The sequence below is a fragment of the Enhydra lutris genome, unplaced genomic scaffold (assembly GCF_002288905.1).
Source record: "Enhydra lutris kenyoni isolate GAN:26980312 unplaced genomic scaffold, ASM228890v2 scaffoldscaffold12, whole genome shotgun sequence".
In the NCBI taxonomy this organism is placed as follows: domain Eukaryota; kingdom Metazoa; phylum Chordata; class Mammalia; order Carnivora; family Mustelidae; genus Enhydra; species Enhydra lutris.
This window is the reverse complement of record NW_019154096.1, coordinates 66,890,864-66,913,629: the sequence shown is the minus strand read 5'-3', so window position 1 is coordinate 66,913,629 and position 22,766 is coordinate 66,890,864. Positions and strand designations below refer to the sequence as shown.

General features: G+C 37.7%; 1 protein-coding gene across 1 annotated transcript; it reads right to left on the bottom strand.

Moving 5' to 3' along the window:
- Positions 1-172: 172 nt before the first annotated feature.
- Positions 173-18,351, bottom strand: LOC111144944 (pancreatic triacylglycerol lipase). Its single transcript, XM_022499562.1, has 13 exons — positions 18,335-18,351; positions 18,150-18,195; positions 16,826-16,980; positions 11,721-11,843; positions 9,586-9,720; positions 8,520-8,631; positions 7,199-7,318; positions 6,972-7,091; positions 6,332-6,450; positions 3,873-4,002; positions 2,245-2,353; positions 1,520-1,684; positions 173-300 (listed from the first exon to the last, which is right to left on the bottom strand). The coding sequence occupies exons 2-13, from the start codon at positions 18,193-18,195 to the stop codon at positions 237-239; spliced, it is 1,398 nt and encodes a 465-aa protein (XP_022355270.1). The 5' UTR covers positions 18,335-18,351; the 3' UTR covers positions 173-236.
- Between the last annotated feature and the right edge of the window lie 4,415 nt (positions 18,352-22,766).

Sequence of the window (22,766 nt, the reverse complement as noted above, 5' to 3'; positions counted from 1 at the left end):
CCCCTGCTGAGCAAGGAACCCAATGTGGGCCTCAATCCCAGGACCTTGATGATCATGACCTGAGCCAAAGGCAGGTGCTTAACTGACTGTGCCATCCAGGCGCCCCAAATTTCAGATTTTAATTGCGTTATCCAAAAGAGCCATGGGAAAAAAGAACATGATAACGAAGAGATGTATTGCTTCACCAATAGATTTTATTAACAGTAAGATATGCAGTGGTCACATGTCAGTGACTTCTAACACGGGGTAAGAGTGAGCAGAATATCTTCCCTCACGGTTTCTTGACTACAGAAGTTGAACCTGCAGAGAGAAAAAAAACAGAAAGTCAGCTTTTCCTGGTGGACCGCTGGTGTGTTGAGCATAACACAGCCTCTCATCTCCCCAGTCTGAGCAAGAACCACTCCCTGTGCCTGAGACCAGACACTGGCGAAGGGAACACAGACCTCTTCTGTATAAAGGACTGCATTCTCCTTTCCAGTGTTCTTTCATAGCTGCGCAAGAGCCGAGAGGAAGTATCATTGGATGCCCCCAAGGACAGGGAGTGTTCATTTGCCATATCCTAAAGCACCCACTAAACACTTTATTGGCTATTGTCAATCAGTGCAACCTAGGAAGGGCAGGGTCAGTGGCATGATAAAAAATCAGCCCAAGGGAAATTTCCAAGGTCCTGGTGTTACCTTCACTAGGCATTCCTACTTAATTCAATAACCAAATTGAAATGACTAGCATTACTCACTAAGACTGAACAAAACTTAGTTTGCCTAGGAGCTCATTTTCTTCAAAGACATACATAAGCATGTGCAAAGGGCCTGGTACATAAAAGGTACTCAGAAGGCGCTCTCTTCTTTTCATCTTCATTTCCCTCCCTGTGGTCTGATGGCCAGCAGACTCGCAGATAGAAAATTAAAGGTTAAACACTGCTAGTGATAAAGGACATGAGAAAGGAAGGGCACAGATGATCTGTATATGAATAAAGGTGAACTGAATTTGTTTTGTGGTAGTTAAGAACTTGCTGGAGTCAAATTTCCTGCCTACGAATTATGGTACCGAGCTTTCATTTAATTATCTTTAATGGAGACAAGAATAGTACTCTCATCCCGTCACCACCATCAAGAAAGTAAACATATCCATTACCCCAAATTACTCTTCTGTTCCTTTGTAATCTCTACTTCTTGACCCTGCCCATTTCCCCTCCCCCCAGGCAGCCAGTGACCTGCTGTCAGACCCATGACACAAGGCTCAGTTGCTAAATGAAATCCCTCTTTCCACTTCAGGGTCATGAAGCCAGATTCTCAGTTTAACACTTTACTTGCATCAAATGACACATCGTATCTACAAATCTCTCAAAGTTCTTCCTGAAAATTCTGCTCTTTTTCCTAAAGAAACAGAAGGTACTAGGAAGCAACGGTGACCATGGCTTAGGAGAACCATTGTCGGAGATTGAACCTACAGCAGACTTCTAGTGGGAATAGTGTGGGTGACTCGGGACTGCAAATCTCTTGGGGTTTTTATTACTTACACTTTTCCATCGTTTCTTTCCACCATGATCTTGGACGCTCCCACTCTGGGTAGAGTTGGGTTGATCACCTTGTTGTACCAAACAAATTTAACCTTCTGCAAATCTCCAACGTCCACATCAGAGTCAAATTCATTGGAGTGAGTGCTGTCTGGCTGGAGAGTGCCCCTTGGGAGTTGAGAAGTTAATGAAAACATACATCAACATACAAATATATACATATATATTTCTAAAATGAGCTTACAATGTATCTCTAGTAAGATGATTGACGGTACATTCGCCATTCTAAGGTATTAAATGCAGACACGTACGCCAACTCAGTGGTAGGTCATTTGCCAACAATAACTCATATTCCTTTAAAGTCATCCTTACTTTAATAAAACTTCAAATATGTTTTAGTCACAAACCTCCCACAACTAATGAAGGATGACATCATCATGTCATCTTTTCCCAGTTGTTTTGTGGACAGAAAAATTATTTACTGATTATAAATCAGATGCCATGCATCAAAGCAAACATCAGTGGTTTTCTCAGGAACTAGCAGAGAAAAAATTCAGAAACAGAATTCTGAAATGTATTAAGGTATAAGATAAAATTATATCTTCCTTGGAATGATGTGTGGTGGTACTATACTCCCAGATATAATGAATAAATGTGTATGTTCATAACTGCATTATATGGGCAAAGGATTCTGACATTTAAGAAGTGTAGGATAATATTTTACTCACTTGAAAATTTCATACTGTTTAGAATTTCCTTTATTTCCAAACAAAGAAACTAGCACATGTCCCGTAACCTTCTTCCCAGACAATGTGACGGCCACCTTATACCTCCATCCTGCACAGGGGGAAAATATTTGCAAACTGTCAGTTTGTAGAGAAGATATGCTAAAAACAGGCTTACTTGGAATCCATTGCTGCTGAATTTTGGATAATTTATATATAGGATTGATTGTTCTTCCAATCAAATAATCTCCTTTACCTAAATGTTCAGAAGACAGGTGTGAAGCCAAGGCAGGAACACTGAATCTTTCCAAAGTCAGTAGATATCAAGTAGTATATGTAAGTCATATATTCTGTTTTCAGTTTCTTAACCTAACAATTTATTTTAAATATTATAAGAACTAAATCTTAAAAGAAAGTAGGAAGGGGGCACCAGGGTTTCCCAGTCAGTTAAGCCTCTAACTCTTGGTTTCAGTTCAGGTCATGATCTCACAGTCATGAGATCAAGTCCTGTGTCTGGCTCTGAGCTCTGTGTGGAATCTGCTTGGGGATTGATTCTCTCTCTCTCTGTCTCTCTCCTTCTGCCTTTCCCCAGCTGGCGTACTCTCTCTCTCTCTAAAATAAAATAAATAAAATCCAAAAAGAGAAAAGATAAAAGAAAGTGGGAAGAGGGTAGAGTATGACATTTTCAGCAGTTTACTATTTTTTAAAGATTTTATTTATTTACTTGAGAGAGAGAAATAGCACAAGTTGGGGGAGGGACAGAGGGACAAGCAGACTCCCCACTGAGCAGGGAGCTCAATGTGGGGCTTGATCCCAGGACCCCGAGATCATGACCTGAGCCGAAGTCAAGTGCTTACTGGACTAAGCCACCCAGACACCCCTCAATTTACTATTTTCATAGGTCATCACATTTTAGAGTCCTATTTTTTTTTGTCTACGTTGTCTACATTTATTTTTAAAAATCTATTAATTCAGCTTTACCTTGCCATCAGAAAGGTATTAAGTTATGGCAACCATTTTGTGGTATTAGTCAATAGTTAACTAGCAGCTTATGCCAGTTAGAGCTAGCCTGGGCCAAATTGAGGAGGGAATAAAACTTGGCTTATTTTTTGCAGTGCAGCCAACACCACTGGCTCTAGTCTAAATAGTTTCTTCCTCTGCAACCCAGGAAGGAACATGTCTCACCATCCCTGTACCCACTAATTCCTATCACCCATGGAGCCTCCCACCCTAAATATCTCTTAAATCTGTCAACTCCCTACCATTCCCACAATCTCTGGTATCTCTCTCCCGGATTACTTTTGTGCTTATACAGAACCTCAGAATTTTGCTTCCATGAAATCTCTAACTGAATTGGAAGAGTCTGGAGCAAAAGAAACCTCCTGAATTTGGCACCAGAATAAAACACGAAGAAATTCCTTTTCCTATCATTGTTCGTTCAGGCTCCCAAATTCTGCTCTTTTACTCCAATGAGCCAGAGTTACATGGAACACAAGAGCTTTTGAAAAGTTTTCCATGTTGGAAAGGAGCATTTACAACTTTTGTACTGAAGAACAGTTCCACGCATTTCACTGAACATGGTAAAACATGGTAAAATAGCATTGTGAATTTAAGGCACATATAATACTTACGAGCAAAACTAATGGCATCACCAGTGTTTAGATAAAATATCTGGTTCACTCCGTTTGTTTTTCCAGGAAATCTGTCAGCGTAATGACCCATCTGCGGGCAGCCTTCGCTTGGGCAGGGGAAGCACTTGTTCTAGGGGAAATTAACAAATGATGAATGAGGACACTCTTTCTTTCAACAGTGTGTCATCTTTTTCCACCTGTTGTTGCATTCAAATATTTGAAAGCCGATTCTGTCGCGATGGCAAAAGACAACTTTCATAGTGTTTCAGCAAAGGTAGAAAATGCATTTCATTAGTTACGATGACAGATTTGACTGTTAAATAACACGACACTAACAAAAATACAAAAATCACACAAAAAAGGGAATTTAAATATATACCTATACATATATTTTAATCTTTTCCCTTTTGCTTCTGTATGTTGCTCAAGACATCCATTTGCCTACAGATAGTTAGACTTTATTTTAGAAAGATTGCAAAAGAAAGAGCAAGGGGTGATCATCAGCTCCGATATGCAAAATAGTACCCATTAGGAGTCAGGTTTTTCTCACATTTTTCAGTTCCCACTTTCGCATATTAAGGTCTGAAGGATTCAGACCTCACAATTTTCCCAGTGTGAACAGAAAATGCCCCAGTTGGCCTTAAGTCCTTACTATGAGGTTGGGGTGTGGAGAATACACATATCACTTAGGAAAATGTCCTCTTTCTGGGCCAGGAGTTATGGGAAGAAGAGAGGAAGAGGGAGAAACAGAGTGGGAAGGATAAACATCACAACTTCTTCTATGGAAAGGTAATCCTACTCCACAGTAGAGGCGCAGACTCTTGGATCAATGAACCAGATGGGGACTGGACCAAGTCTCAGGGTCTCATCTAACAAAAGTTAAGGAGAGACTGAGCCAGTCAGGAAGAAATGGCCAGAGCTCTATGGGGAAGATGGCCACGCCAGAAGAGTTGATGTTCCTAGACATTATCTGCAGACACCAGCAGCACATCCATCAATAATGCAGACCCCCAGGTCCTCCCCTCTGCCCTACACACATACTGGCCACCAGCACCAAAACCACTGTGCCCAATACCAGCTTGGAGAGAAGATGATGAAAGGGTCCAAAGGCTGAGAAATATGCAAAATTGAGAACTTTTCCTTATAAAAGTGTCTGAGCATCACCTAAAAAAACTGTTTATATTACTGAACTCAGACTAAATTTTAACTGAATAAAACCTAAAGCTTCTTTGTTAATTTTCCCCATTATCTAGAGATTGGGGAACACGATAAAAATAAACTTAAACCAAAGAAAGGGGATGGTGATCTTGTTTGTGCACAGCTGTACTATGCACCCTCCCAACACATATAGCCAACAGGTGCTGAATGCCAATTATTATATTTTAGATTCTAAGCTAAGGAACTAAAACATATCTCATTAAATGCTCCCACAAAACCAATGGAGTCTACTGTTATTATTTCATTTAGAAATGAAAAAACTGCCTTAGAGAGAGGTTAAATATTTTGTCCAAATCATTCAGCCAATTAATGGTGAAACCAGCTTTCAGATCCTTTCTCTTTGGCACTAAGTTATACATCTTGATAATTATGACTTCACCTGGTGTGTTATTTAAAATTTTCTTTATTAAATGATATAGGTTGTATATTTTTATTGTGGAAAATTATAGTGAAAGGAAGAACAATAAAAATTAACAGGCAACAGATACATCATTTTCAAGATCACATGTAAGGATCCTAATCCAGATACCTAGCGAATACCAAACAAGATGAAAACTCAAAAGCAAGCAAGCAAACAAACAAAAACTTGGCAATTATGAGGTTGCACAGAAATATCCACAAGCACATAATGATATAGTTTTATAGGGTCAGCATTTAAGACAAGTTTTCCATATTTATCAGTATCCTGTAGCCATAGCTCAGATGTCCATAGACTTTTTTTTAGTTATAATTATTCCTAAAACAAGTTTGAACTTCTGCCTGATACACACTGAAGGGATAGAGAACAAGGTAGATATGGAACATCTCAGTACACAAGCCCATTTTTCTAAAGTTCTCCAATGTCTCATCACTATTATGATAAATACATATGTCAACTATATTTCATTTAAAAATAAAAATATATAGAGGTGCCTGGGTGGCTCAGTGGGTTAGACCTCTGCCTTTGGCTCAGGTCATGATCTCAGGGTCCTGGGATCAAGCCCCACATGGGGCTCTCTGCTCAGCAGGGAGCCTGCTTTCTCCCTCTCTCTGCCTGCCTCTCTACCTATTTGTGATCTCTCTTTCTGTAAAATAAATAAATTATATATATATATATATATATATATATATATAAAATTAAAAGTATAATGTGGCAATCATATAGTGGCATTCACTAAATGCATGTCACATACAGTGAACTACACCCATTATGAGAAGTGGTGGTCACAAAATTCTTTAGGTACAAGGCAGCTTCTACTTACTGCAGTGAAAACGCTGTAAGAGGCACAAGGGAATCCAGCAAAGCCATCAGGGTTGAGGATGCTATCAGAGTAATATTTGTAGCTTCTTAAATGATTACAGGCCACAAAGTCACGAGTTCCTTTGAAATCAGACAATACACATTAATAGCAGATTTTATTTTTTCCAAGTTAATGTCACAATTAGAACATGGTGGTTGAATAGAATTTTCTAATTTGTGGGAGCTCATGGTGGTCATGGAACAAAATCATCTATGAAGTGTATTTATGATTTGTGATGCAATTAGAAATTAAATGTCATTTAAGATTTTAATAGCAATGCCATAGCTAAATGAAATAGAAAAATAACTTCAGGACAAATAAATTCGTCATCTGAAAAAGGAAGAAATTCATCCATATAGATAGAAGGACAACTTGCTAAAGCATTCCCTGAATTGGGAAATTCTGAATTGGAAAGTTGACTACATTGTCTTTCTACAGTCTCCTCCTGCCCACTTTGCCCAGTGAAAAGCCTATATTTTGGATTAAAAGTCCTTTGTTGTAGAAAATATGAGACCTGTACCAAAATACGTAACAAGTTTAGTAAAAAGTGAAACACAAATTTTGCCCTAAGAAAATCTCTTCATGCACATAATGGTTTTACCTTCCCAGATTCCATCTATGTCAACAATCTGAGAGAGAATGTTCTTCTGACATCCGGGCATTTCTTTTCCTCCATTTGGAAAGAAATCTAGGTGGCCTACAGTTTGACTCATTCCAAAACCTAAGGAATATTAAAATATGAGAAAGTTGATGTTGATGTATAGACTCAGACACTTTAGAACACTTTAATATGTGGACTCAGAAACACTTGCAGATGACTTGACTCACCCATGTTGGGGATTATAGGGGCACCATCTGTGTGAATTACATCCACAAACTGGGCATCACTGGGGTCTAATCGGACTAATTCAGGCGTGCCCTGAAAGCACGGTTCAGCTGGGTCCAACCCTAAGGTAAATAGAATGTGTCGTGTTAATATCAGTGTACACCCACATGGAGCTTTCTTCATTAATTACCCACTCAAGTGCAAGCATTGGGGGGAGCCATGACTTAGGCCTAGAATGAGATAAGCTAGTTCTTCCTGACCTTATCATTTTCTTACACTTTCTGTGTCTAATTTTCTATTTGCATTATAGTGAATTTTCCTCAAACCATGGGATTTGGCTCTACTTATGGATGCTTAGTCCCTGAGATAATCCCAGCTGCTAACAGCAGTTACAAGGAAAGAGACAGATTCTGGGAGACTCCTAAAAGCTGGTCAGGATAAAAGAGTTCCCATTCTACTGCAAAATCCTGTGAGGGCAAGACTTTGGTATTCATGGTCACCAAGACCACAGCTTCGCAGAGGGCCTGGCTGAGCAGGCTTTTGTAAACATTTACGGATTATGAGAAAGAATGTTGTCTCCAGCAAACTAATGATAGACATCTAGATGCCCCCACCAATCCAAATGTGACAAGTTTATCCAAAATCAAAAAGAGTCAGAAGGTCAGAGACAGAGTGGGATGATAGAAGAGGAAAGTGGGTGCTCCCTGAAGTGGTCCCCTCACAGATCCAGGATAGCAAAGTCTTTCCTATAAGGTTGCAAGGTTGTTTTAGGGCCTGGGTATATACCATGTGATCCCACTGGCCAAGTGCAACCAGTCTGAGATTTGTGAAATACTATTTTTTATCTAATGAGAGCATGCAGAATTGGTTAGCCCATCCTGATCACCTGTCCCCTGCCACTCTTGGCTTGTGTTCAATGAAGACTGGGATAATTATCAATTGCTACTGAAGCAGAATGTAATTAATTATGCATTTTTGAGCTTCTTGGGTTTAATTCTCTTTATTATTTATTCTATTATTTATGCTATTTATTCTATTTATGAAACTTGCCCTTTGTGAATGCCTGACAATAGAAAAATAGACCTCCCGATGTTCTTAATTAAAATTTTAGTCATATACTATATATATATATATATATATATATATTTGTTAAATAAGGCTCTGTAGGCCAAAGATCAATATCAACAAAAAATTCGCAAGGCCTCAGAACAGACTGATTTCTGATCATGTGGCCCAATTCAGAAAATGCCGAATTTCCATCCGTTTGGACCTCATATAGGCTACACTGAGTCCAATTTTTCAGTATTTACTGTTTTGACCAACCTGTGATTCGTCCAACAGTCCCGTTGGTCCTCCTTCCTGCTTCTCCAGCTGCATGCGAGCCTAGGCTGTGGCCAATGATGTGGACGTTGGAAGGTGAGTACCCAAACGCTGACTGTTGGAAAGAAAATTTCTTCAGAATATTTCCTAATACTGCAAACTTCGAGATGGCCACAGAAGGAGATCCTTGCAAAACATGAAAACATGCCACCCCTTCAAAGCAACTGATTTTCATGACTTGTTTTCAGTTGTCATAGAAAATGGCAATGGTCTAATGTTTAAGCTGGTGGAATCTGGGCTCTCTTTTGTTGTTTTACTACGTAGAGGAACCCTTGCTGGGTATGAGGAATTGTTACCCAGAATTGGTAAAGCAAATATATAGGTTAGCAAATAATAAAGCAATTAAATAAGGAGATTCCTGTTTAACATTTTTTTAAGGTTTTAGTTACCAAAGCAGATTAGTTTGCTGTCACTGTGCTCTGTTAAAAAAATTAAAAACATCGGGACGCCCGGGTGGCTCAGTGGGTTGAGCCGCTGCCTTCGGCTCAGGTCATGGTCTCAGGGTCCTGGGATCGAGTCCCGCATCGGGCTCTCTGCTCAGCCAAGAGCCTGCTTCTCTCTCTCTCTCTCTGTCTGCCTCTCTGCCTACTTGTGATCTCTGTCAAATAAATAAATAAAATATTTAAAAAAAAAAATTAAAAACATAACCAAAACCAAGGTAGTTTCATCTTGAAGTTGACATTATCACACCTACTTGGTTTAATAAACAGTGAAATGAAAGGAATACTGATGGAATTCAGTAGCAGCAACCTAGCCAATTGCTTGAGTAACATCACTTAAAAAAAAACAAACTAGTTTTTTTTTTATTTTAAGAGGAATATTGATGAAGCCCAAATCTAGATTGATTGATGATTGATTTTGCATTTTTCTTTTCAACCACAGGGAAAGTCAAATCTCAATAGAGGAATGTCTTTAGTAATTATCATGCCTACCACAATTTTAAAAAAATTTTTACAGAGAATCTGGAGAGCAATGTGCATGGACTTTTATATAACCTAGAGGGAGTTACCTGAAGAACTTGAACAAAATAAGCCACTTCTGCCCCCACAATCCGGATGTTCTGGGAGGCTTGCGTGTAACCAGTGCGGGAGCCACTTTTCCAGTCCACACAGATGCAGTTCACACTTTCCACTTTGAACAGGTTCTGATGGAACAGACACAATGAATAGGTAAAGAATTCAGGATATTTATAAATTAATAATTAACACATTTGAGAATGAGGGTAAATTTCCTCTATGACTTATACATCATCAAGCTTATTTTTAACCCCACAACAATGAACAAAACTATGGATATGAAATTCTTTTTGAAGTTTAACATTGGCTCCAAATTGAGGGTCTGGCCATAGCAGGAATTGGATTCTTGGGCTATCTACTGTAACAGATGCATAGACATTTGTTGCAGGGAGAGATGTATAAAATGGGGTACAGTGGATTGTCTCATCAGAGCATCATAAATGTCATAAGCCTATGTTGTCCTTACTAGAATGCATCCCAGGACATTGTCCCTTACTAGAAGGCATCCCAGGAATGTTTTGTTCACTGCTGTATCCTCAGTGCCTCAAATAGTTCCTGGCACATAGTAGGTGTTCAATAAATATTTACTGGATGAATGAATAAATGAAAGGCTATGTTAGGGCTCCCTTAAGTAAAAATACTGAACATAAATGGGTAAGCTTTTCCATGATGGAAAGAACAATCAAAGTTTTTGGATGAAAATATTTTATTTTATATTACTGATGAATTACTTCACATAAAAGCATAACCCACTGGATATATACTGGAAGCTTTGTTGATGCAGGTCAATGATAGTTTCATGAATATTAGATCTGGGAGGAATTTTGTTTGTTTGGGTATGTGTATGGTTATACATATCCCCACCTTTTCCCCAAGACTTTCAGGAGGATGAAGCAATCTTAGAAATCACCTCCAATTCTTTTATTTTATAGATAGAGATCTCCAAAGAGGGAAAATGATTTGCTAATGTCATGGTTGGCTAAGGATGGAGTCAGAACTAGAGTCTAAGACCTTTGACCTTCTAGGGTAATCCATTTTTGGGTTTTTTTGTTTGCTTGTTTGTTTGTTTGTTTTTACCATAAAGCAACCATGTAGTTGCTTCACAGAGGGCCTGCGAAGATTGTGTACATGTATCTAAAAAATTTTAGATACACATATCTAAAAAAATTTACATTCCCTTTGAGCTAAGAATCCCTTTGTCCTTTTCCTTCATTGTATAAAAATCGATTTCTACCCTCCCCCTAACAATCATCGGCTTAAATTATTTTAGAAGACAAATTAGGGTTTTGCTGATTATTTTTACACTTGTGAAGTGAAGCCCGTTTATTTTGTCTGTCTCCAGGATCGGCGGATAGTCTCTAGAGTTGATTCAATCCAGCTTTTGGCTCAAGTCATAGACAGGTCTGAAATTAATAGCGTTTAGGAGGACCGTTGTGTCTTGTTTTTTGGACCTCAGAAGAAATGACTGCACCTGTGTTCCATGCTGGCCATTAATGCTTGTTGAATAGATGAATCAAGGATAATGTTCCTCAAGCACTGGCAGTTGCTAGGAAAAATATGTTCTATTTGATTTTCTATCTTTTAGTTCTTCATTATCATGGGGCACACGGCCAAAGGCAAATTAAAGAAAATTGGATCACTCTGGTTGAAACAACAGAAGCCGAAAATGAAAACCTACACAGTTTTCCCAGATATTGCTACCATTGGAGATCAAAGAGTAGCAAGTGAAAATCAAAGGAAAACAATTAGTTTGGGCAAAATAAGTTATCTTAGTTCTTCATATAGAAATGAAAACCTACTGAAAAAATTAAAGTTATTGAAAACACAACTAATATTGCATCAGTAGGGCAACATCTGTTGCTAAAGTTTTGAAATATCTCTGTATTAGTTATTAAATAACCACTACCTAGAGCCACCCAATGCTTGCCAACCTTGCTGCCCTGACTGTCCCTGGTCCCCTCTACACCCTACCACCCTTTGGACCTCCCCTTGAAACCTCAGGAGAGTCAGATGATTCCCTGATGCCATGGTAGCTGGTATTTGTCCTGATTGGTTGCAACCTGTGCCTTCCCCATTGTTAATCATCATTCTGGGAACAACCTTCCCTTAATTGATTATCATGTCTCACCTTGCACAGATTGGACAACCAGTTTTCTTCTCCCTTGTCTATGAATCCATGAATAATAAAGCGGGTTTTTCTATCTGTTTTGAAGTTGGAGTCTGTGATAGTTGATGGATCTGCAGCAAGTTCCTATTTGGGGAAGAAAAGTGTTTAATGTTCAGTTTCTTATATGTCCAATAGAACCATTTGTACATGGAGGAAGACAGCAGGTAGGAGAACACCATCAAGACTTGAGATCCTTGTGAATAAGGATTCTCCTATTACAGGCAGGCTATTTGCAATCATCAAGTTCCAGACATTATAACATTTTTGCAGTTGTTCTACTCAGAATAAATGTCTGCTATAATATTGATGTAGGGGTTTTGTTTCCAAACAACAGAAGGCTTTGTGTGTGTGTATGTGTGTGTACAACTTTATACACACATACACACACATATATAATGCTGGGAGATTATATATAATATTGGGAGGGTTTATATATATGTATACATATATTATATATAACTATATTCAGAGTGTTTATTACATGGTGACATAGAGGTAGGATAAAAATGATATCAAGTTCCAGTCAAGACAAAGGGTGGTTGAATGGATTAAAAAAAACAAAACCAACCTATAGGCTGTCTACTGGATCATTTTAGATCATTTCAGATCTAAAGACCCATGCAGACTAAAAATGAGGGGATGAAAAAAGGTATTCTAAGTAAATGGAAACAAAAAGAAAGCTGGAGTAGCAATACTTGTATCAGACAATATAGACTTTAAAACAAAGGCTACAATAAGAAACAAAGAAGGAATTTATGTAAAGATAAAGGGATTTATCCAATAAGAAGATATAACACTTGTAAAAATTTCTGCACTCAACATAGAAACACCTAATTATATAAAGCAAATATTAATGGATGCAAAGGGAGAAATTGATAGTAATACAATAATAGCAGGGGGATTTAACACTGTGTTTACATCAATGTATAGATCTCCCAACAGAAAAGCAATAAAGAGTGGCGCCTGGGTGGCTCAGTGGGTTAAAGCCTCTGCCTTTGGCTCAGGTCATGATCCCAGGGTTCTGGGATCGAGCCCCACATCGGGCTCTCTGCTCAGCAGGGAGCCTGCTTCCTCCTCTCTCTCTGCCTGCCTCTCTGCCTACTTGCGATCTCTGTCAAATAAATAAATAAAATCTTTGAAAAAAAAAAGAAAATCAATAAAGAAAAAGTGATTTTAAATGACACCTTAGAACAGATGGACTAACATATATTCACAGAACATTCTATCCCCAAATAGCAGAATACACATTCTTCTCAAGTACATGTGGCCATTCTCCAGAATAAGTCAAATGTTAGGCCACAAAACAAGCTTCAATAGATTTAAGAAGATTGAAATCATATCAAACATATTTTATGACAACACTGGTATGAAACTAGAAATCAACTATAAGAAGAAAAGTGGAAAAAAATACAAACAGGTGGAGACTAAACTACATGCTATTAAACAATCAATGGGTAAAGGAAGAAATTGAAGATCTAGTTAAATCAATATCTTGAGATAAATAAAAATGTAAATGCCATGTTTTCAAAAATCTATGGGACATGGCAAAAGCAGTTCTAAGAGGGAAGTTTACAGTGATACAGGCCCACATCAAGAAATAAGAAAAGGCTCAAATAAACAATCTAACCTCATACCTAAAGGAACTAAAAAAAGAAGAACAAATAAAACCCAAAATTAATAGAAGGAAGGAAATAATAAATATCAGAGTGGAAATAAATGCAATAGAGACTTAAAAAACTATAGAAAAGATCAATAAAACTAAGAACTATTTCTCTGAAGTGTAAACAAAATTGATGAACCTTTAGCCAGACTCATTAAGAAAAAAACAGAGAGGGCCAATAAATAAAATGAAAAGTGAAAAAGAAGTTACAGCTTATACCACAGAAATGCAAAGGATTATAGGAGACTACTACTAACTGTGATATGACAACAAGTTGGACAACCTAGAAAAAAATGGACAAAGTCCTAGAAATAGACAATCTTTCAAGACTAAATCAGAAAGAAATATAAAATCTGAACAGACCGATTACTAGTAAGGAGATCGAATCAGTAATTATACTCTCAGCAAACAAAAGTCCAGGACTAGACTGAGTCACAGGTGAATTATACCAAACATTTAAAGAAAACTTAAAACCTATCTTTCTCAAACAATTCCAAAATACTGAAGAGGAAAGAATGAATGTTTCTAAACTCATTCTACAGGGTTAGCATTAATGTAATACCAAAACCAGACAAACACTATAAAACAAACAAACAAACAAATTCAGACCAATATTCCTGATAAACATAGATGTTTATCAGGAATCTTCAACAAAATAGCAGCAAACTGAATTCAAAAATACATTAAAAGGATCATTTATCATGATCAGGTGGGATTTATTTCAGTGATGCAAGGATGGCTCAATATCCATATATCAACCAATGTGATACAGCACATTAACAAAACAAAGAATAAAAATCATACAATCATCTCAATGGTTACAGAAAAAGTATTTGACAAAATTCAACATTCATTTATGATAAAACCTCAATAAATTGGGCACAGAGGATATATAACTCAACTAATAAAAGACATATATGACAAACCCACAGTTAACAGCATACTCAATAGTGAAAGCTGAAGGCTTTTCTTTTTCTAGAATCAGGAACAAAATAAGGATGCCCACTCTTGCCACTTTTATCAGCATAGTATTGTAAATCCTAGCCTCAGCAGTTGGGCAAGAAAAAGAAATAAAATCATCCAAACTGGAAAAGAAGAAGTAAAGCTGTCAGGATTTGCAGATGACAGGATACTATATATCGAAAACCCTAAAGCCTCCACCAAGAAACTATTAGAACTAAAAAATGAATTCAATAAGTTGCAAGATACAAAATCAATATACAGAAATTTGTTGCATTTCTATACATAATAATGAAATATCAGAAAGAGACATTAAGAGAACAATCTCATTCATAATTGCATCAAAAAGAATAAAATACCTAGGAATAAATTTAACCAAGGAAGTGAAAGACCTATCTTCTGGAAACTATGACACTGATGAAAGAAAGTGAAGGCAACACAAATAAATGAAAAGATTACCTTGCTCATTGACTAGAAGAATTAATATTAAAATGTTCATGCTACCCAAAGCAGTTCAATGCCACACAAATTCAATGCAATCCCTATAAAAACATCAATGACACTTTTCATAGAACTAGAACAATAATCCTAAAATTTATATGGAACCACCAGAGACCCTGAGTAGCCAAAACAATCTTGAAAAAGAAAAACAAAACTCTCAATTTTAAACAATACTACAAAGCTATAGTAATCAAAACAATAAAGCACAGGCAAAAATACAGAAACATAGATCAATGGAACAAAATAGCCCAGAAATAACCCCGCACTTATATGGTTAACTAGTGTACAACAAGGGAGGCAAGAAGATACAGTGGGACAAAGATAGGCTCTTCAAGAAATGGTGTTGGACAGACACAAACAAAAGAATGAAACTGGAACCCACTCTTGCACCATATAAAAAAATAAGCTCAAAACAGAGTAAAGACAAAATGTAAGACCTGAAACCATAGAATCCCTAGAAGAAAACATAGGCTGTAATTTCTTTGACATTGGCCTTAGCAATATTTTTTGCTTAGCAATATTTTTAGACAAGAACAACAAAAGAAAAGGTAAACAAATGGGACTACATAAAACGAAAAAGCCTTTGTACAGCAAAAGGAACCATCAACAAAAATGAAAGACAATCTACTGAATGGCAGAAGATATTTGCCAATGGTATATTTATTAAGGGGTTAACACCCAAGTTATATAAAGAACACATACAACTCAATATCAGAAAAAAATTGTCGGATAAAATAATGGGTGGAGAATCTAGATAGACGTTTTTCCAAAAAAGATATACAGACGCCAAAAGGCACATGAAAAGATGCTCAACATCACTCATCACCAGGGAAATGCAAATCAAAACCATAGTAAGATATCACTTCACACCTGTCAGAATGGCTGTTATTAAAAAGACAAGCATTAACAAGTGTTGGTAAGCATGTGGAAAAGGGGAATCCTCACGCACTGTTGGTGGGAATGTAAATCGGTGCAGTCACCAATAAAAAATGGAATGGATGTTCCTCAAAAAATTAAAAATAGAACTACCATATGATCCAGCAATTCTACTTCTAGGTTTTTATCTGAAAAAAATGAAAACACTAATTTGAATAGAAATTTGCACCCCTATGCTCACTGCAGTATTATTTACAATAACCAAGATAAGCAGGCAACCTAAATGTTCACTGATAGATGAATGAATAAAGAAGATATATAATATATAGTATTATATATAACATATAATATTATATATATCTGTATATAGATATATAGCAATATTACTCAACCATAAAAAGAATGAAATCTTGCCATTCATGACAACGTGTATGGACTTAGTATCATGCTAAGTGAAATAAGTTAGATAGGACAAGTACCATATGATTCTACTTATATATGAATCTAAAAAACCAAAACAAATGAATAAGCAAAACAAAACAAGACTCATAGATACAGAGAGTAAATTGAAATGGTAGCCAGCAGGGATGGAGGTGGGGGGATGGATGAACTAGGTGAAGGGGATTAAGAGGTACAACCTTCCAGTTGTAAAATAAATAAGACAAGAGGATTTATGTACAGCATAGAGAATATAGCCAAAAATATTGAAACAACTTTGTATGGTGACATGGTAACTAGACTTATTATGGTGATCATTTCATAATGGTTTTATATAACGAATCACTACGTTGTACACCTGAAACTAATACCATATTGCATATCAATCATTCTTTAATAGAAAATAAAGTGAATCTAAATTAAAACAAAAAGAGAATAATTAAGTTAATCCATTAATCAAGTTAATGGACCTTTTATAAAGTTACGTAAAATAATACTTAACCTCACTGCCCCAAAAGTCTACAAAGATGCAAATTCCACTAATTTGTTCTCTTTGGAAAACTTAAACATTTAGTAATCTTATTACATAAAATGAATAGGACTTAGTTTTGAAAATAGTGAGTTCTCTTACTTGAAAGTTATTCGGGTTCTCATTAGTATATAGGAGGAAGCGAGTATTGACATCTTTTGGAGCCCAAGGCAGTATTTTGAGGGGTCTTTCCACAATTCCTGCCCATGGGGCATCATCACTAAAGCAGCCAAGTCTTGGGAAGCAGACTTCTTTTCCTGTAATCACCCAGAAGCATTTCAAGGATGTTAGTTTAATCAGAATTCTCTTTTTTTAATGGTCTCTCTGCCAAAATATGAGTTAAATTACATTTTGTAGGCTCTTTACTTCCTCTGCATCCCCAGACATCTTCCTATCAATGTACTCACAAAATAGCTTCAGCATCCCAGCTAAAGATAGGCTTCTGTCCCTCATTTCTACAATGTACAACCACCCGACTCCTCGCGTCTCTGTCCAGTCCCGTGCTGGGACCCAGTTTTGCTTCTCAATGCGGATGTCTTCCTTGGGCCACCGGTGCCCAAGAAAAAGGCAACCTTGTGTCTCCAAGCCTTTATAGAGAGGGGTGAGGTTTTCAGTTCTTTACAGAACATCTTCTCGTGTTGGGCTTTGGGTAGAAAGCTTATGTTTCAAGCAAATGCCAAAACTTTATATCTCTACCTCGCTGAGAATTTAGGTCTCTGACCTATGTTTGAGGAGCATTCTGGATTCCCATGATGAAGAAGCGGCTCGTGAAAAATCAAACAGAAAGTCTATGGTTTGACACAACTCTATGCTTGGATGTTAACTCGTAAAAGAACAACACAAAGGAAGGGATATCCGGGAGCATAAAGTCTAGATTAATAGTAGGCGTAGGAGCAGTAGTTGTTGTGGGGGCGACATTCTCAAAATGTCACTACGTGCCAGGGGCCAGGTAAGACAATTTACAGGACTTATGTAAGTCTCACAATTATCCTGTATTAGCGTAGGTATTATACGCCCATTTCACAGATGAGGATAGTGAAGCACAGAGAGGGTAAGAATTTTGCTCAGGTTAATACACCTGTGACTGGTAGAAACGGCTCAATTTCCACCCATGATTCCAAGCCAGGGTTGCTAGATTAGCAAATGAAAATAAAAGTCACATGTGAGTTTCAGATACACAATGAATACATTTTAGTATAAATTTGTGTCACATATCCATTGATTATCTGAAATATTTATCTGAAGTTCAAATTAAGTTATCTTAGATTTTATCTAGCAACCCTACTCCAAGAGCTTGTACTCTTAATCATGTATCTTTTTTGTTCTACTCCTTATGCCATAGTGGCTTGAGTTCAGGCATCATAAATTTTCTGGAAAGTGTGAAGCAGGAAATCACTTACAGCACTACATAAATATCTTTTCTTACCTACTACTGCTCCCAGCAGCAGTGATAGCATCCAGATTAGCAGCATCTAAATAAAGTAAAAAATATGATTGAGTGTGGCTAAATAAGTTTTTAAAACATTAGCATAATTCAAGTTCAGTTAGAGCTCTGAAGGAAAATTGGTAAATTCTAGTAAATGAGGCTTGGGAAGCACGTTCCTGACTCACCGTGGCAGTTCCGTCAGGTTCCACACACAACCAGATAGCGCCTTGCAGATCCTTTTATAAGCAAACCTTATCTGTTTGAGAAGTTCCATGGAAAAGTGGCATGAAAACAGAGGACGTTCCAAGTGTGCATTTATAATTTTAATCATAAATAAACCAAGATTGATAGAGTAGGTCAAGTTTCCTTGTGGGAAGTTGAGAAAAGGGTTCATACAGACTGTTCTCTTCCAATGAGATTACATAATGCTCAGCATCACCGTAATTTCATTGTAGTGAAGGATTCTAGTCTGCCGCCCCCCCCGCACCTTTTTTAAATTTTACGTTTACAATTCTCTGTGCTGCTGTGTGGATATGTGTGAAACTAAATTGTTTTCACAGATTTGATAACAGCAGTCTTGAAAACAAATACTAAAAGCTTAACCAGCTTCAGCAGTTTTTGCATAACCTTGCCTTACCCTCAAAAGCATGAAATTAGAAGCCATTCTTCAAGAGGGCTCATTCCTTTTAGGAAAGTTGTTGTTATTTTAGTTTGATAGCCTACAGAACTAGCTTATTTCTCAATAATAACATGGAGAAAAGAATAAATGAACTGACAAAAGGAGTTGGGGTTCCTTCCAAGAGCAAAGAGGTGGAAATGGTGACCTCACCATCAAATAAGATTAAGAATAGGAGAGTAAAATAAAATTCAACCTGGAAAAAAATCGTCTGGGGAAAATACTCTGAAAGAGAAGCATTTGATAGAGGAGAACTGAAATGTTTTCAGTTGGTGATAGATTGCTTAAAATAAATTTTTAAAATACTGTAATGGGATACCATAATTTTAAGAGATTGGAGCCATTCGGCTTGATACTGTCACAGATATAAGTTGAATCCTATGAAATTGCCATATTTGCAGGTCAAAAATGGTCAAGGAATAATTCAGTTCCCTGACAAAGTTTATAGGTACAGGAAAAAAAGCAATGAAATTATTTGTGTATAAGGAGAAAGTTCAAAATAGTTGGGCAAGGACAGAAGGACAGAAAAATCAGAACAGAAGACACCAGGAAGGGATTCCATGGATGGGAATCAAGCCAATCCCCACGGAGTCCTTCTTGTCTCAGCATTTGATCTCTTCCTTAGGGACTCTTGTCTAACCCTGATTAAGCTGGTTTCCCTCTCTCCTCGGAGCACACCTCTCTTTTGAACTTTCTTCATTTGATACCCATCATGATCAGTTGTGGGCCAAAAACTTTGAGAAGGGTGGAATTCTCTGGGCCTTGTTGTCCCTCCTCAGCGTGGAGCCCACATGATACATCGCAGGCCCTTATACTTGATCTTAGCCAAAAGGCTGAGAAGCAATCATAGCAGGCCCTTAACACATGTCTATGGGATGAGTGAACAAGTGAGGAAACGGATACAAAAAGCAATTTAGTTTGCATAATTGCTCCAAAACAATTATCTACACAGTCTCTTAGTAAATTATAATTTTCTTCTTTTTTCAAGATTTTATTTATTTATTTGACAGAGAGAGAGAGAGAGCGAGCAAGCGCACAAGCAGGGGGAGTGGCAGACAGAGGGAGAGGGAGAAGCAGACTCCCTGCTGAGCAGGAGCCTGACATGGGGCTCCATCCCAGGACCCCAGGATCCCAGGATCCCAACCTAAGCCAAAGGCAGACACTCAACGACTGAACCACCCATGCACCCCTATAATTTTCTGAACCTCTTTTAACTCAGAACAAGCAAGTAAACAAATGAAAAAGAGAGAGAGAGAGAGAGAGAGAGCGCCAAACTCTGGATTTCACTCTGAAGTAAACTACATTCTTGGTGAATTACCAAATTCACACCAAATTTTCAGGTGGGAAATTTTAGACAGTACAAAACGTAATCCATAATTCGGGCCGTCTTTATTCAATATAGGCTATAGATTTAGGAATAACAGTCACCAAATTCTGAAAGCGAGATGAGATACAGAGTTCATAGGGGAATTATTTTTAAAAACTGAAATAGATTGAAATTTTAGAATGTTTGGGGAAGATTTAATTTCCCAAACTGTTATACAAGTTAAGAAGGGAATTGTATATAATCAGCAGCCTATCATACCAGCTCTTCCCTTAAATTCAATCTGGCTCCACTCTTGAACTGGGCTGTAAAATTTTATGAGCCATATTGCTTCCTTGAGATCACACACATGTGATCTAGAAACGTCTGGAGTATGTGGCAGAGATTGCTGGCCTCTTCCTACAGAGGACAGCATTAGGCTCTATTACCCTATCTTCTTTGCAGGAAGATGGGCCACAGAATCAACTTATGGACAATGAGATGCAAGTGCACAGATATGCCCCAGTTTCAGTCCTGTTCACGTAAACCCACACGGGATCCTCCATGTGCTTTTACCTTCCATGGCTTGAAGTACACAAAGACAGTGAACTTGAAGGCCAAGTGTGAAAGCTGGTGAGCCACAGGATGGAAGGAGTTTGGTTTTCCTGCTTAGAGGAAAGCCACCCATGAACCACAAACATCCATTTTAAAATCTACATGAGCAAGAAATAAGTTCCCATTGTTTTAAGCCACTGATATTTCAGAGTTATAACAACTAGCATTAACTTAACCAATAGAGATTATGTTGTTGTACAACGATTTCTCCTACTTTCAAGAACATTCAGGTAGAAGACATTGAATCCTTGGCTGTACCTTTTACCATGAGATTTGGATGGTATACAGTATAATATTAATACTTTGACAGATTATTTTTTCTCATTTTTTATTTAAGAAACCCCTTTCCTGCTAGTTCTTAATTTATAAAAAGTAATTGCTAACTTCTTCACTCTGTTTTTGTAGAATTTTAATTCTAATGGACATTTTTCAATTTAGTCTTTGATGGTGACCATTGTTTCGCAAGCAACCCGAAGCCACATAATATCCCAAGGTTTTGTGAAAATTCATCCAATGTTGCCTGGGCTCTGAGATACAACTTAAGTGTAGTTGGAGTTACAGTGTGCTGAATACATTGGAAATTATCAAGTCCTGCAGGGTGGGTGGGTTGGAACTATTTCCCAGCTCTGCTTTCCATCGGCCTTTGTTATTCCTTATGTCTCAGGGTTGTGAGCTATGAGGTGGGCCCTGTAAAGGATGGTAGAGATTTGGCATTCCTTCCCCAGGTATCCCATGCCATTGAAAGTGGACTCTCAGAAAAATAATCTCATGTCTCCTGAACTCAACAGCACATTACCTGACATTGACTCAACGTTGACTCTAAAACCTTGGACATTTAAAAATAAAAATGTAAAACTTGGAAGTTTCTAAATCAGGAGCAATGTTTGCTGGGGAAGTAAATATTGACATACACTTTGGCTCTGAGTCTGAAAACCTTGTGATAGCCAACTCAATGGAGGGAAAGAAAAGCTCTGGGACATCTGTGTGGCCAGATAGTCCGCATGTTAGCCGAACGGGGTCTCATTTACTTAACCTTCAGAGAGCCTGTCCTATCCTTCCTTATCCAGTTCAGCCTACAGCCAGGGCCGTCAATGGGAGAGAGAACTGCTCACCTGAGGAGGCCAGACTGCTCTAAGCAGAAGAATGTCTCACACCATCCAGAGCAAGCGTCTTGCCAAGTGCGAAGACCCAAGGGAGTGAAGTTATAGTGAACCCTCCATTTTGCATGACAATGGTTTACCTTGTGGCATAGAATAGCAAGCAAACCTACAGTTTTATGGCATTAGTTATTTAGTTTTGCATACTTTTAAAGTTTTTTCCTTTAATATCCCACAGAACCTGTGGACGCTTTAGCTCCTTTCCTTATGAAAGTAGTGAGACTCAAGAGAGTTTAAGCAAAGGGTCACACAGTTGGTAATGAGCAGATGTAAGTCTGGAGGGACAGATTCTTTCTACCAGCTCCAGATTAGTTGTTTGTGTGAAGCCACAGAAGGCCAAATTCTCCCAGGCTGTGTTAGTCTAGAGTTGATCCAAAAAAATGTTCAGGAATGGATACAGCAGGAGGTGTTAATATGTATATATACATATATACAGTGTGTAAGACTGGTTATCTGCATTCCAAAACAAAGTCACTCACATATATTTTGGAAAACTTATTTTATTTGTACTTTGTATCCATACTACTAATGCAGCAAGTGGCGACTTTATCAAATAGAAATACAACTTCTGTAACATTGCATATGATAATCAATTCTTTCATGGGTCAGCACAGGAGTCTTCTCATTGTTTTCTTTGCCCTCAGACTGTCCCATCTTCTGTCTCTCTTCTACACCCTGCTTGATAGTCAAGTTTCAAATGCAGACTGGCCATGCTACTGTCCTTCTTAAAACCCCACTCCCCTTCCCCTGCTCTGTGCTTTCAGGTCAGTGCTGCCCTGTAGGAATATATTGTAAGCTACATTAAAAAGAAAGAAAGAAAGAAAGAAAGAAAGAAAGAAAGAAAGAAAGAAAGAAAGAAAGAAAGA

Excerpts from the sequence above, each read along its gene's own strand:
- LOC111144944 (XM_022499562.1), bottom strand. The coding sequence starts at position 18,195 with ATGCTGCTAATCTGGATGCTATCACTGCTGCTGGGAGCAGTAGTAG. Across the intron at positions 11,844-16,825 it reads AGAACCCGAATAACTTTCAA|GAACTTGCTGCAGATCCATC; the intron begins GTAAGAGAACTC and ends TTCCCCAAATAG. Across the intron at positions 9,721-11,720 it reads GGTTGTCCAATCTGTGCAAG|AACCTGTTCAAAGTGGAAAG; the intron begins GTGAGACATGAT and ends CTGTTCCATCAG.